The following is a 14,092-nucleotide window of genomic DNA, read 5'->3' as shown; positions in this document are numbered from 1 at the left end:
TAGGCAGACATGGTCTTATTCATCAAGGTCCTAGCTTGCTAGCCCGGCTCTCAGGCCACAATGTTCTCCCCAGTGTGGTCATCTGGGAAGTAAGTAGTCTGAAGACAGCGTGCTTTGAGGGTCAGACACTGATAGGGTTCCTCTGTATGGCTTGACCACATTTCCGTGGTGAAATGACAAATTCTACTTCCGTTCTGAAATGTACTCCCAGGCAGTCACATCTATTTTTGTATGGAATCTCCCTGCTTCTGAAATGCATGAACATCTCCGCTCAGCGCTCGTCCGCTGGTCCACAAAATCTTATCTATGCTCTGATTGGAGGGGGATGGGGAAGTGGGTGGTAATATGCAAATGTGCCCCGGGCCGCCGAAACTGACTCGCTCGTTTGGTAACTGTACGTACAGACTGAGTATGTACAGACTTATTTCAAAGTTTTTATGCGTGTGGCAGCACCAGAGACCCAAAACAACCCAACAACCCCAAATCCCAGGAAAAGTGTTTTCATAATATGTCCCCTTTAACGCCACGCACAGAGAAAAGTCATGTATTTTGTGACATATTTATAGAGTGCAGATCAAACACTTTTGAATGAATTTCTGCTGATTATGATCATAAACACTTGTTAGCTGACTATTTTAACAGATTCACTTGTTTATAACTTTGAATTTTAACTAGAGCCCGACCGGGCCGATATTAGGCATTTTCCAAACTATCGGTATTGGCATTTATGATGGGCGATAAATTAATATTTAAAAAAACAGACGAAACACTGCTGCATAGTTTGTCCACCAGAGGGCACTTGAACGCCGCAACCCGCCACAAGCCAGAGTCCACAACATCATTCATCGGTGTGTTCATAAGACATACATTGCTTGAATAACAATTGAAATAACATCCTCATCAGTTCTCTAAACTGTTTATAAACATGATAAAATTCATGACGTTATCCATTGCTTAATTATAGCTCTTTTACACGTGTGTAAAATCGCGAATGAACGACGCGAGTGTGTGGACACGAACGCACACTCGAAAAACTGTTTTACAATAATTTGCAGCAGCATATGACGTTATCCATTGCTAAATTATAGCTCTTTTACACGTGTGTGAAATCGCGAGTGTGCGGACATACATACGAGTCGCATCCATTATGTGACTCGTTAATGCTGGGAATGAACGACGCGAGTGTGCGGACATACAGGGGCAGAGTGGGGCACTAAAAGCCACCGGGAGAATTCTGACCGGCCCAGCCCAGCCCACCACCGGCCTACCACCAGCCCAGTGGCGTAGCGGTCGCGATTGCTGACGGGGGGGGGGAGGTCGTCGACGAGCGCTGAAGTAGAATAATGATGTATAACGCATAGGCCCGGCTTACACACGTCTGGCGGCAGCTCACATTAAATGTGGCCGACCGGCCGACCGGGAAAACTCCCGATCGTCCCGACGGCCGCTCCGCCCCTGCGGACATACATACGTGTTGCATGTGACACGGCTGAACGACACGACCGCACACACTCGACGCGAGTGTGCGTTCGCGTCGTTCAGCCGCAGCATTAACGAGTGACAATGGATTTAATGCATCGCTAAGTAGTAGATTTTAGAAGGCAGGCAGCAAATGATGATTGAAAATTGTTTGTTGTAAGCTTGATGGATATAATTAAGAGTGCAGGTAAAGGGATAAGCAAGTTGACATTGTAATTAGGTAGCTCAATAGGGACTAACTATTACACACACAAAAAAACATTAGGAGTGACCTTTGTCTTGTTTAATAATAATACAGATGCGAGGACTCTTAAATAACTACATATAACTAATGTTAGGGAAATCTAAATGTTTTGTTACACGTTTCTGGAATTTCTTATTTAAATAAATATATATCGGCCGATATATCGGAATATCGGATTTTTAAATCAGCAAATATTTGTATCGGTATCGGCCTTAAAAATCCCATATTGGTCGGGCTCTATATTGTACACACGCCTTGTTCAGTGGCTTGACAGAAACACCAAGGCAGATGGTTTCAGAAGTAACCCGTCCAACTGTCCGGTCTCATAGGTGATGCGCTGCGGCCTCGGGTATGAGACGGGACAGTTACATCTCTCTCCTCCCCACGTATAAATGGATGCTTTTTGAACCTTACGTCTAAGGCAGATGCTCTATGCAGGCCTTGCTGCATGTCTACATATCGCTGTTCAAGTCCCCTGGCCATAGGCTGCTTCATGCTCCATTTAGCTTCATCAATCACAGACACAGTGGGCTGCTATTCCACACACATGATCCTGTGGCACTTTTTACTGGTGTGAGTAGCTTAACCAAGTATTCAGCTGCATTGATGGCACTTTCGTTGAGTGTCTGCACTTCACTAGCCGGCTTTTCCTTAGTTTTCTCTCCAAGAGTGGAGCACACACTGCAGCTTGTTGCTCCAAAAAACGCTCCAACGTGTCAAATGTTCCAGGGTGTGCTCACATCTTTCGTTTTAGTTTGTGTTCTGCTTCTTTCTAAACTGTGCTGCGGTGGAACTTTGTGACTTTGTGTGGCAAACTTTATGGTATGTCCGAAGCATTTGTGTGTTTATAGAATCGCCTCTACCCTGGCTACGGACATGTTGCTTGCGTTGTCTGTAAGAAGTGCAGTGTTTTTCTCTCGTATAGTCCACTCCTCAAATGCTTCTTTTAAAACTGTCCCATGATATTTTCCTGTGTGTGAAATTAAGTGTCTGAAGAACATAATTATTAATTTGCTAGTCAGTCTCAATATGAAGAGCGCCCGTAGTTGCATAGGCTTCCATTGTACGTGACGTCCATCCAACTGTAGTGATTGTGGTGTTTAATGTTCTGCATTCATCAAGTCATGTTTAATCCCATCTTCAACTTAATTTTACAGACTCTGTATGCAAGTTTCACTGAAGTGTGAGCTCATATTTTGGCTACAGGGAATCCAGTAGCTGACAAAACACCAATGCCTCATTTCTTTGCAAATGAAATGGAAGCTATGATACTCATCCCTCTTTTTGAGTTGTTAATTTCTTGCGGTAGAAAACTGGTCAAAGCTGGGTTTGAAGGTGGCATCATCTGACACGGTACCGCTAGCACAAGGTTCAGTGCTGTGTTTCTATTTGAGGTGCCTGGCCAGGTTCATCGTGTTCCCTGAGTGTTTTAACTCCTGACTGCATTGTTTGCTTATGACATGTCCTTTGCTGTTGTCCTTTGTCTTGGCTGCTTGCTATTTACCCGGGGTTAGCCGGCCGCAAAAACTAACCGCTTTCTAAACCCTTTTGTTGAGGAAGATGGTGGACTTGGACGCAAACGGTCACAGACGAGCTATTGGGATTTTAAAAATAAAGGGTCCAGGTCGACGTGGATTGATGTTTTCACCAATATCGATGATATTGGATTGCTGATCATTGAATCGATACATCGATCCAGGTTGATTGAAACTATTAGTACCTCTAGAAACTATTAGTTCATCCAGTCTGCATTGTAGACTGTGCTTTCTTCAATATAACCAAAGTAGCCTGATCGACACACAAATGACCGACGTCAGTGTTGCAAGAGACTCAATACCCTGAATCCTTGTTTGTTTGCATTTGCCAAAATTAATTCTTCTTCTGCTTGGTTGGTTGTAGGGCTGGAAGAAATGGGCAGAATCTGTCAGGATATACTCTAACATACAAGTCCATACAATAATTATTATGATATCAGTTAATTAGTGTGTTAAAAGGTTATGTTTTGGTTCTGACAAGCCTGAATACAATTACATGCAAGCTAATTATTTGGTAAAAAGAGTACCGGAGTTCTATTGTCGTTTTTGCATGCCTCACTTCATTACTTTGCAGGTTACCCCTGCAAAGTTGAGTCCCCCCTCAGAGACTTTAAAAATTAACATGACCTCCACCAAGCAAACAAACAAATATCATAGCTCTGTCAACATCAATAACTTCAAAAACGGATCTGGTCTTATGTAATTAGAGTTTGATGGTGCTTCAGGATACAGAAAATGAATGAGGGCAATGTTGTGTATGAAATCCGTGCGTGTGTGTCTGGATTTTGCTTTGCAGGGCCTTGAAATCATATTGATGGCCGCCAAATAATTTTCAATGTAGGAAAACCCCTGGCAACCTTATTTGTTATTGTGCCACCAAATAAATCACTCCAGCAGTGTTATTGGTTAGTGGCATTCACCACTAACACTTGTGCCATCAGTAGATAAAGATAGTCTAAAGCCCTGGAGCTGCTTCAGAGTAAAAAATGTAAATTAAGTTGATCGTTTATTTTTTATTGGTATCGTTAAGATGTTAATGATACTACTACTCCTATCGATACTGCTTAACAATCTGTTACTTATGTCATAAGGGGCAGATTTCCTAAACGGCTTGTTAATCACACCGTACTACTAACAGTACTCATCGTTTATTTTAGAAGAAACAAATGACAAATTAAAAACAAGAGGAAGGGTGGTCAGAGGCCAAGGTTTAAGAGTCACAGTTCAGTCTTCGCCGTTGGATTGTTGTTGAGACTGACTGTTAGTTTGAAAAGGATTAGTAGATTAGTGACACGTTTATCAACAATGACCACTCGCCCGGAATGTCACAACATCAAAACTGAAAGTGAAATTTATAGCAGCAAACTGCTGGTGTGCGTATGTATTTAAAACATCAATGCAATGCGTCCCCCAACAAGCATCATTTTGGGGGTAACATGTTTGCATTTCATGATGTGATTGTCAGAAAGGGACTAGTTTGGGTCTATTACATTCCAGCTTCATAAGGCATTTTTACACTGCCAAGCCGGTTCGGTCGCGGCTTGGCACGCTCGGCAATTTCAATGCCTTGCCTGCGTAAAACCGAGAGGATAAAATCCCTCGTCGTCACTCGTCGGGCTTTCTTGGTTCACTGGAGAAGGCGGGGCTACACACAGAGTAGACCTCTTTAGAATAATTTGCATACTACGAATGTTTACATTTTTTCGATTCAAGAGACTCATGCAAGAATGAGTATACATCTGAGTGTAGGCTACAAACACAAACTAAGTGCAAAAATGCCAACATAATTATTTTGCTGACCACTCGTAAGGACAGTTCCTCTTTCTCGTAGATCGCAACATCTTACCCTGTCTACGTTTAATGAGACTGCATCACCTTCTCTCACATGATCGGTAGCTCACGGATTTCACCGTCTCCAGTTAGAACTACTCATGTTGATATCGCTGCGTTGTCTCTGTTGTCTAGACAACGCAGCAACACCTCTACCCAAGCCCCCCCCCGCCCCCCCCCCCCCGGAACCGCGGAGCCGTTGCATTTACATCAGAATGAAACTGCCAATGTGTGTAGGATCTGGGAGGGTAAATTGGGGTGCTGGCTCAAGCAGGCAATTTACCTTGGGCAGTGTAAACGCGCGGACCATGCCGGGAAAAAGCCGTGCATAAGACGGGCATATTTGGCAGTGTAAAAACATCTATAGAGGAAAGATCCATTGGAGTGAAACAATTGTGCTGAAGGAGACCGCTAGAGGTGTGACTGTCACCCTCTCCCATGCCAGTCCAACCAGGCTCAATGGGTTATGGTAATTTAACCGTACACTTAACCCTGTATTAACTTAATTGAAGTGACGATCCATTAATCCGACCATATAAGGATTGTAATGTCCTCGTTGCTCCGATGTTTTGTTCCATGTATATAATAAATTCCATTAACCTTTAAATTTGGTGTTTACATTCCAAGCATATTGTGTTACTGTTTAGTAAACAGATAATAGTATGCAATAATTGTATTTTTGTGAAAAGTAAATTTCCCTTCTGAACATTCATGATGTTAAACACTGAATTATAATACTAACAATATTTCTAATCTCTATTTAGGCGTCAACAGGTTCAGCTGCCGCAATGTTGCTGCTGGATAGTCACAGGTACACTTGAAACAAAGCTGCTAATAAGTGTGTGTGTGTGTGTGTTCTGATTGTTAAAGGTGACATATTATACCACCAGGTGTGAGTGTGATTACCCATTACAAGTGGGCGTGTCCACCTAGATTCTAGATGTAACGGCTAATCACACTGACACCTAGTGGTATAATATGTCACCTTTAAGATTCCATGCAAAGTTATTTGTTTTATTTGTCTGTATGTAAACGTACGTTGACGGATTGTATGTCAAGTTTAACCACTCGTACCTCCATTGTACCAGGCTGCATCAGCTGTGCACGGTTCTCGATCATGCGGTGGATTTTGGGATTGGGGTTCAGTAGAAGTCCTAGCTATCTAGAAGCCTGAGAATGAAGGATGCTTACACATCTTTTGCAACATCTTCAGCATTTGATGGCTAAATGTTGGGACATTTTAGAATATGTTTGGGATGAATTATTCCTTTGATTTGAATTTTCTTTTAAATCATTCTAGAATCAAGAATCAATCCAGCAATGTTGTTAAAGGACAATTTTGAACATTGAAGCCCCTTTCTGGGTTGTCTACGATGAAATAGAGGATGACATTTGGACTATTGGTCCTGTCTCGGGTATTTGGCTCATTTAGAATCGCCCCTGCCTGCTTCAGAATGGCTGGCGGAAAGGGGGGCTGGTTGTAGTCTTTTTGCTCGGTTCTAGCCCTACTGTTGAGACGGAGAACCGAGCAAAAAGGCTACAAGCAAACGTAGCCCCCCCAAAACAGCCCCCCTTTCCGTTTCCGGTCAACAAGCAATGAGTCTTCCAACAGAAATCAATGGATTTTCAAAATGCCAAATAAAACACGACAAACTGTTTCGCTACGATACTTGATTTGGAACATCAACAAACACCAAACACCACTCGGTGAGTTGCACATTTCTGAAAACAAACGTTTAGGGTTGTTTTAAGGACAGGTTTGTGAATGCCCATAGACAGCCATTCTGAAGCATGCAGGGGCGATTCTAAATGAGCCAAATAGCCAAGACGGGACCAATAGTCAAAATGTTGGTGTCAACCACGCTATTTCATCCTAGACAAACCAGAAAGGGGCCTCAATGTTCAAAATACCGGAAATGTCCTTTAATGCAGAGATACTTTTGAAATATGGGTAACAGTAATAATTGACTAATGGTGTTCATGTTCTCTAAGGTATTAATGTATACATTATTTTATAGGGCTAGGCTTAACCCATAATCATTTGCTAATGCTTATAACTGCATTGCCTAATGATAATGTATGGTTTATTAATGTACCATTATTGTAAAGTGTTACCAAAATATGTTCATGTAATTGAATGGCTGCAATGAAAAGTGTTCTTATTTTGTGGAGGACTGGCATCAGGAGTTTCCTAACCCAACAAATGAAAATGTGTCCCATAGGTCTCAAGATTCTGCCACATCTGCACTATGTTCCCAGTGGCCCATCAATCTGAAGCTAACCCACCTGGACTTAAACAGGGAAACATCCCTTATACACTTTCAGGGCCATTACCTGACCACGTCACACCTGGACTATAGCATCCTGCAAGTGGAGATACAGAGCACACCAAAGACCAAGGCTTCGGTGGGACTGGGGGAGGTTTGCCTGGTTGAGGATGTGATATCAGGGCGGTGGTATCGAGGGCAGGTACGAAATGCAAATGCAGATACGTTTGATGTATTCCTCATTGACCACGGCAACGTCTTGAGTGTGGACATTTCTCAAATGTCTTCCTGTTCAAATGATCTACTTGATCTTCCCCCAAAGATAGTCTGTGGCTTTTTTTCCAACGTGTTGCCACTACATGACTGCTGGGATTCTGTCATGGAAAGGTACCTCTTGTCTCTAATTGGAACCAATGTCACTGGCTACATTCATGCCCTCCTTCCCCATAAAGTCCTTATTTTTGAGGCCCCTGACATTAACAAAGAGTTGGTTGGACTGGGTTTTGGTAAGCATGTGGATACAGACACGTTCCTCCTCTTAGTTCAGATGCTTACAGATGTGCCCCTTGAACAAAATATGGAACGCGGCCCTGACTTCTTCCAAAATCCATGGGGACAAAATGACTTAAAATCCAGATGTATAAAAGGACTTAAGGAAATTCTGTCATTCGGTGGGGCAGATATGAGTGCTGGAACATGCATTCAATTAAAAGTAACCGCCGCAGTAAACCCTGGCCTTTTCCACTGTCAGATGAGCAGTGCTGCATCGGATTTACAGGCAATGTCAGAGAGATTGACTTCAGCGTGCAATTCAACGCTAAGTTATCACAATCGGACACCAAAGGACAACCTTGGTCTGCTTTGCTCAGTGAAGGGGAAAGATGGCAAATGGTACAGAGGCTTTGTGCTGTGCCTGCCTGTAAACTCCAAAGTGAAAGTTCTTTTTGTCGACTATGGATTCTGTGAATCAGTCAAAGTTGAGAATATTCTCAGACTGCCACCTAATTGCTTGTCTGTGCCCATTATGGCTTTTCCGTGCGCGCTCTCTTCTGTAACTGAACACGAAAAGGACTGGAAACGGAGGCAGCTATGCCTTCTCAAGAAAGGAATACTCAGTGGAGTACTCGATGCTAAAATCCTCAGTTTGGATGTGAAACTGAATATCTACTCAATCGAAATACTCAGTAATAAAGACTGCTTTGTGAAAGAACCAGAGCTGCCCCAGGAGCTTTCCAGGTGGAACCATGAGACTGTGTTCAAGTCTGCACAGGAGTTGCCTCAGGATGCCAATTTTTGCTGTGAAACTGTCGTGCCTCATGTCTTGCGCTCTTCAGTTCAAGCTGAAGGTCTTAAACCAGGGTCTAAATGTGTGGGCTATGTAGTTCATGTCATCAATCCAAACGACTTCTCGCTGAGAACCGAAAAACGCAACAGTGACTTTGAAGACTTGATGAAGCAAATGTCAGAGCATTTCAGTCAAGTAAAGTTAAACGAACAAGTGCTGGAGAATCCTCAAGTAGGAAAAATGTGCTGCGCAATGTATGAGCTTGACATGCAGTTTTACAGAGCGGTAGTCAAACACAAGCTTGACCATGGAGCTGTTGTACTTTTCATCGATTTTGGAAACACAGAGAAAGTTCCATACATGCTTATTAAGACAATACCGGAGAAGTTTGTGAGTCATGCAGCATTTGCCCTGAGTTGCACTTTGGGTAATATCATGCCCCTAACTGATGTTTGGACATCAGCTAACAGTCAGTTTTTCAGACAAACTGTATTGAACAGATCCCTGATGGTCCATGTTATCCATCAGAGAAAAGATCAAATTGTCGTTGACCTCTTCACTATGGAACACAAAACTAATCAAGACATTACAGAGCTCCTGATCTCTTCTAAGAATGCTGAATCCTGGAAGTGCACACAGTCAGAGTCTGTTAAGCAGGATACAACAAAAATGACAAAATGGAGGCCCTGCAAACCTAAAGAATTATGTACTTCGACACAGCATCAGGATGTCATTCCACGGGATGAGAAGGCGTCGGTCTCCCAAATTAAAAAAATGCCGGTGAGTACACCAACTCAAAAAGTAACTCCAAAACCTCAAGAACCTATTGTGATCAAAACACTGCAGTTGAGGATAGGTTCGGAGTTGCCTGTCCGATGCACTGGCATTAAATGTCCTTCAGACTTCTGGTGCCAAATGTCAGATAACCTTTCAGCTTTAGAGGAACTGATGGCAAAAATCCAGCTGTATTACTCAACACATACTGTACCTGTTCCTGTGGGGGCCATATTTTGCATCGCAAAGTCACCTGAAGATGGCAAATGGTACAGGGCTTTCATAGTGGACCGGAAGAGTTCAAGCCAAATCAGTGTACGTTTAGTTGATAACGGCACAACTCTACAAGTTGAGCAGCACAAACTTCAGAAAATTCTACCAGAGTACTCTGAACTCGAGGCCCAAGCTTTCAGATGCAGCCTCTACAACCTGATAGAACCTATTGATCAAAAGAGCTGTGGAGAATGGAGAACTGAAGAGTGCACCTTTGTCAGAGATTTTGTGCAGGAGCACTCTGTCAGTTTAACATGTAGCTTGACTTCCCTGCTGTGGGTGACAGGAAAAGGGATATGCACTGTTGTGGACCTTCATTGTTCTCAGTTACAGCACAGTATCACAGAATTACTCATTGGGCAGGGCTTGGCGAGGCCTGTGAAAATCCAATCAAAGTGTTCCTCTTCTGCGTTCCCTGTCTCTTTTTCCTACTCATCATTCAACTTGGGCTGTGGGAATAATGAGCAGGTCTATATCACACATGTAAGCGATGCATGGGAAATCTACTGCCAACTTGACAAGAACAGTAAAATCATTGAAGAACTTGAAACCAAAATCTCAGAGGGGGAGAAAATACATGGGCTAGATGCCACAGCCCCAGTAGATGGTATGTGCCTGGCAAAATACTTTGATGGAAGATGGTACAGAGGTCTGGCAAAACCTGTCCAGTCCTCTTTGTATCTTAATGTGTTCTTTGTGGATTATGGAAACACAAGCATTGTAGAGAAGATCAATGTCTTGTTGATTCCTAACCATTCAGCAGAACTGCTGTACACTCCCATGCAGGCAGTGAGATGTACCCTTGCTCGTGTACAGAAATTAGAGCCCTTGGCCTGGGTAACACAGTGGCTAAAGAAAACTCTTCTTAATGAGCTAGTGAGAGCTGTTGTAGTTGGAAAGCTTGAGGATGGTACATTGACTGTTGAGCTGTTCAATGGAGATGTCCACATTAATAACAAAGTCAATGAGCATATTGACAATCTCTTCCAAAAAAAAGGTACTCACACACCAGTTTCAAGCAAACCAAAGGCAGTTATTAAAAGTAAGAGCTTTAACAGCCAACACCAAGACAAAAGGGTTTCACCAACATTAAATACAACCCACAGCCAACAGCAAGATAAAGGGGTTTCACCAACATTAAACACAACCCACAGCCAACTGCAAGATAAAGGGGTTTCACCAACATTAAACACAACCCACAGCCAACTGCAAGATAAAGGGGTTTCACCAACATTAAACACAACCCACAGCCAACACCAAGACAAAAGGGTGTTGCCAACAATAAACACAACCCACAGCCAACACCAAGACAAAAGGGTGTCGCCAACAATAAAAACAACCCACAGCCAACACCAAGACAAAAGGGTGTTGCCAACAATAAACACAACCCAACACCAAGACAAAAGGGTGTTGCCAACAATAAACACAACCCACAGCCAACACCAAGACAAAAGGGTGTTGCCAACAATAAACACAACCCAACACCAAGACAAAAGGGTGTCGCCAACAATAAACACAACCCACAGCCAACACCAAGACAAAAGGGTGTCGCCAACAATAAACGCAACCGAAGAAGTCCAGATTCCTAAAATGCCTACACTCTCCAGTTTTCCCAACCCAAGAATTAAACCAGGTCTAAAGGCTTTATGTTACGTCTCACACATTAACACTACCGGTGACTTTTTCCTTCAACTACAAGAAGAAGAAACTAATATTCTGAATATGAGGGAGGTTCTCAACTTAAGTGTGAGCAGAGCGTCTCTGATAAAGAGTACACAAAGGGAGTTGGAAATAGATAACTGTGTTCTGGCAGAATATGACGATGATGGGGCTTTGTACCGAGCAGTCATAAAGGGTTCTGAGCAAAACGGCTTCAAAGTTGAGTTTCTGGACTACGGAAACCTTTCAGTCGTAAGAAAAGACAAGATTTACTCAATAACAGGGAAACTGATCGATCAGCCTAGATTAAGCATACCATGCTCCTTACTTAACACAAGTGCTTATGAGGAAGACGGCACTTTTAGGGACGCTATAACTGATAAGCCTCTCAGAGTTGAGTTTGTATATTGGATCGACAAACAATGGAAGGTCAAGATTGAAATTCTTGAAGAAATAGCATGTTTTTCAGATCCAGTACCTGATAGTGCTGCTAAATCAAGTGAACCTGCAAAACAAGTAAATGGCCTAAATCTGAGTTCATATGCAACGAAAGCCAGGCTTATAAAGCCAAGCAGTCTCACAAAGGAAGTACACAAACCTCAAGAAGTGACAGTCTCTACTAAAGACCAAATACCAGTTCCTGAGTCCTCTGATAAGCCAACCAAATCGAACATGTGTTTGCAAGAGCCAGAAACAAATGCCTCTGTGAAGTCTTGCAGAACCTCAGACTCCTCAGATGCGCGGAGGGATATTGTAGATGCATTCATGGACTTCAACCCTATTTCCAGAGAGACTGAAATTAGTGAAATAACAACAAACTTTAAAGATGAGCAAGCCAGACTAGGAAGCCGGCTCCGACAGCAACTCTACTTTGCCCCCATCAATAGGGGCCAGGTGTATTATGGCTCTGCTGCAGCAGTGATCTCCCCCTTTGACTTCTTCATAGTCCGCGAGGACTCCTTTCTCATTATGAATGAAGTCTCTGCCATGCTCAACGAGCTACCCAATGAGATGCCGCCGCTTCCTAAAGCTCAGTGTGTCCCTGGCTCGTGCTGCCTGGTGTTTTCAAACACAAAGGGCAGATGGTGCAGGGGAGAGGTTGTACATGCTGAAACAACAGTAGTAATCAACCTTGTAGATTATGGCAACTACATATACCTGGCCTACAGCAGCTACCAAGTGAAGATTCTTCCGGAAGCTCTTAAGAGACTGCCAAAGGTGACCTACCCGTGCTCATTGAGGGGAGTAAACCCAGTCTCAGAAACAAGGCAGTGGACAGATGAAGCGGCAGTGTTCTTCCAGGAGGGTGTGTGCCACAAGGACCTCCAGATAGTCTTCTGGGAGTTTGTTTCAGATGACCGACATTGGGAGGTGGACATCCTTGTCGACAGCATATATCTGTCCAAGGAACTGGTGAAGGCTGGCCATTCCGGCTACAGGGACCTTCTGCTTGGACTGAGGTAATGTCACTACACCGAAAATACAGCGTCTTAATACATTTTTACAATATAAATGATCTCCTGCCATTTTAGGTCAACATTGAATTGTCACATTTTTACAATCAATTTCCAGTTGTTAGCTTTTTACATTTAAATGTCAGTGAACACAAAATCTTAATTTTTTTTTGCCTTAAACATGGTAATATGTCTTATATAGTCCACTTGGAACACAGGTAGCGGTCTTTTCTTGATGCCAAAGTGCCAGTTAGCACTTTGTGATGCTGACCGGTGATGTCACAACCAAAGGACACCGGCGACGAGCTGTGTTTGACTGTGCTGAGCATACTTGGTATAAGTATGTGTCGATGTGGGGATTTGTGGTGCTCGTTCTGGACAGCCGTTGAATTTGATGATCGTATCTGAGAGAGGGTTAGGCAGTAGTATAATGCTACTGTGTGTGTGGAGCTCCATCTGAGCGGTTTATTTTGATATCGGTGTGAGGGTTAAGCTTCGTAGTTTAACTCTACCTATGTGCCTGTGGCACATAGACAATGTACCACAAATTTGCTGTCGGTTGTAACCAGCTCCTTCCTAGAACACATGATTTTTGTTAATCAGTTTGAATTCCAGCTGAAACAGTGAGTTCACTTGAAGATATTTTGTAGTGTAGTGAGGAGCACATACTTTCTTATTTACCATATATAAGGGTAAGCGCACCATCAAATTAAATGTAATCAATTAATGTAAAGATGCATCAAATATAATTAATTATCTTTGGATAATTGGTTAGGGTTAGTTAATTATAATTTTATAATTATGAAATTTATATGGATGTCGGAAATCTAATAAATAAAAAAATATATATCAGCTAAATCAGTAACCCTAACGCTATTCTTTGGGAGTTGTGTCCTAATTTGAGTGAAGTTACTGCCTGTGAACTTTGTGAGAGGTGTAGTTTTATAAATTCTAATTCATTCCATGACTTCTCTAAAATCAGGCCAGCATTAAACAGTCAGCTCTCAGAGGCGGTTTGTGTAGTGGTGATTAGTGTTATTCATTTTCCAAGTTTTGTATACTCAAATTGGGCCTAGCTGCCACACCTCCAATTCAATTTTTAATTTGAAGTGACGCCCAACCCTGGTTTGTCATGTCCCAGGTTCGAGGATCAACACCTGGGAAACGTTTCTCCTCTGATGGCATCCCGTATGGAGAACAGTTGGCAAGAGGTGTGTACTGGCTGTCTCATGGAGTCTTAATTTAATTGGATGACAAATCCAGTGACATAGGCATGCAATGGATCCCAGTCA

The 14,092-nt window shown here is 42.7% G+C and overlaps 1 protein-coding gene across 1 annotated transcript; it reads left to right on the top strand.

Moving 5' to 3' along the window:
* Positions 1 to 8,379: 8,379 nt before the first annotated feature.
* Positions 8,380 to 12,810, top strand: tdrd15 (tudor domain containing 15; the record flags this gene model as incomplete). Its single annotated transcript, XM_084484318.1, has 3 exons — positions 8,380 to 10,804; positions 11,177 to 11,570; positions 12,150 to 12,810. 3 exons carry the CDS (start codon positions 8,380 to 8,382, stop codon positions 12,808 to 12,810), a joined length of 3,480 nt encoding a protein of 1,159 aa, XP_084340444.1.
* Between the last annotated feature and the right edge of the window lie 1,282 nt (positions 12,811 to 14,092).

This window comes from Micromesistius poutassou (assembly GCF_964030765.1).
Source record: "Micromesistius poutassou genome assembly, chromosome: 19".
Lineage (NCBI taxonomy): Eukaryota > Metazoa > Chordata > Actinopteri > Gadiformes > Gadidae > Micromesistius > Micromesistius poutassou.
The sequence above is the reverse complement of the archived record's forward strand: the minus strand, read 5'-3'. Positions and strand labels throughout refer to the sequence as shown.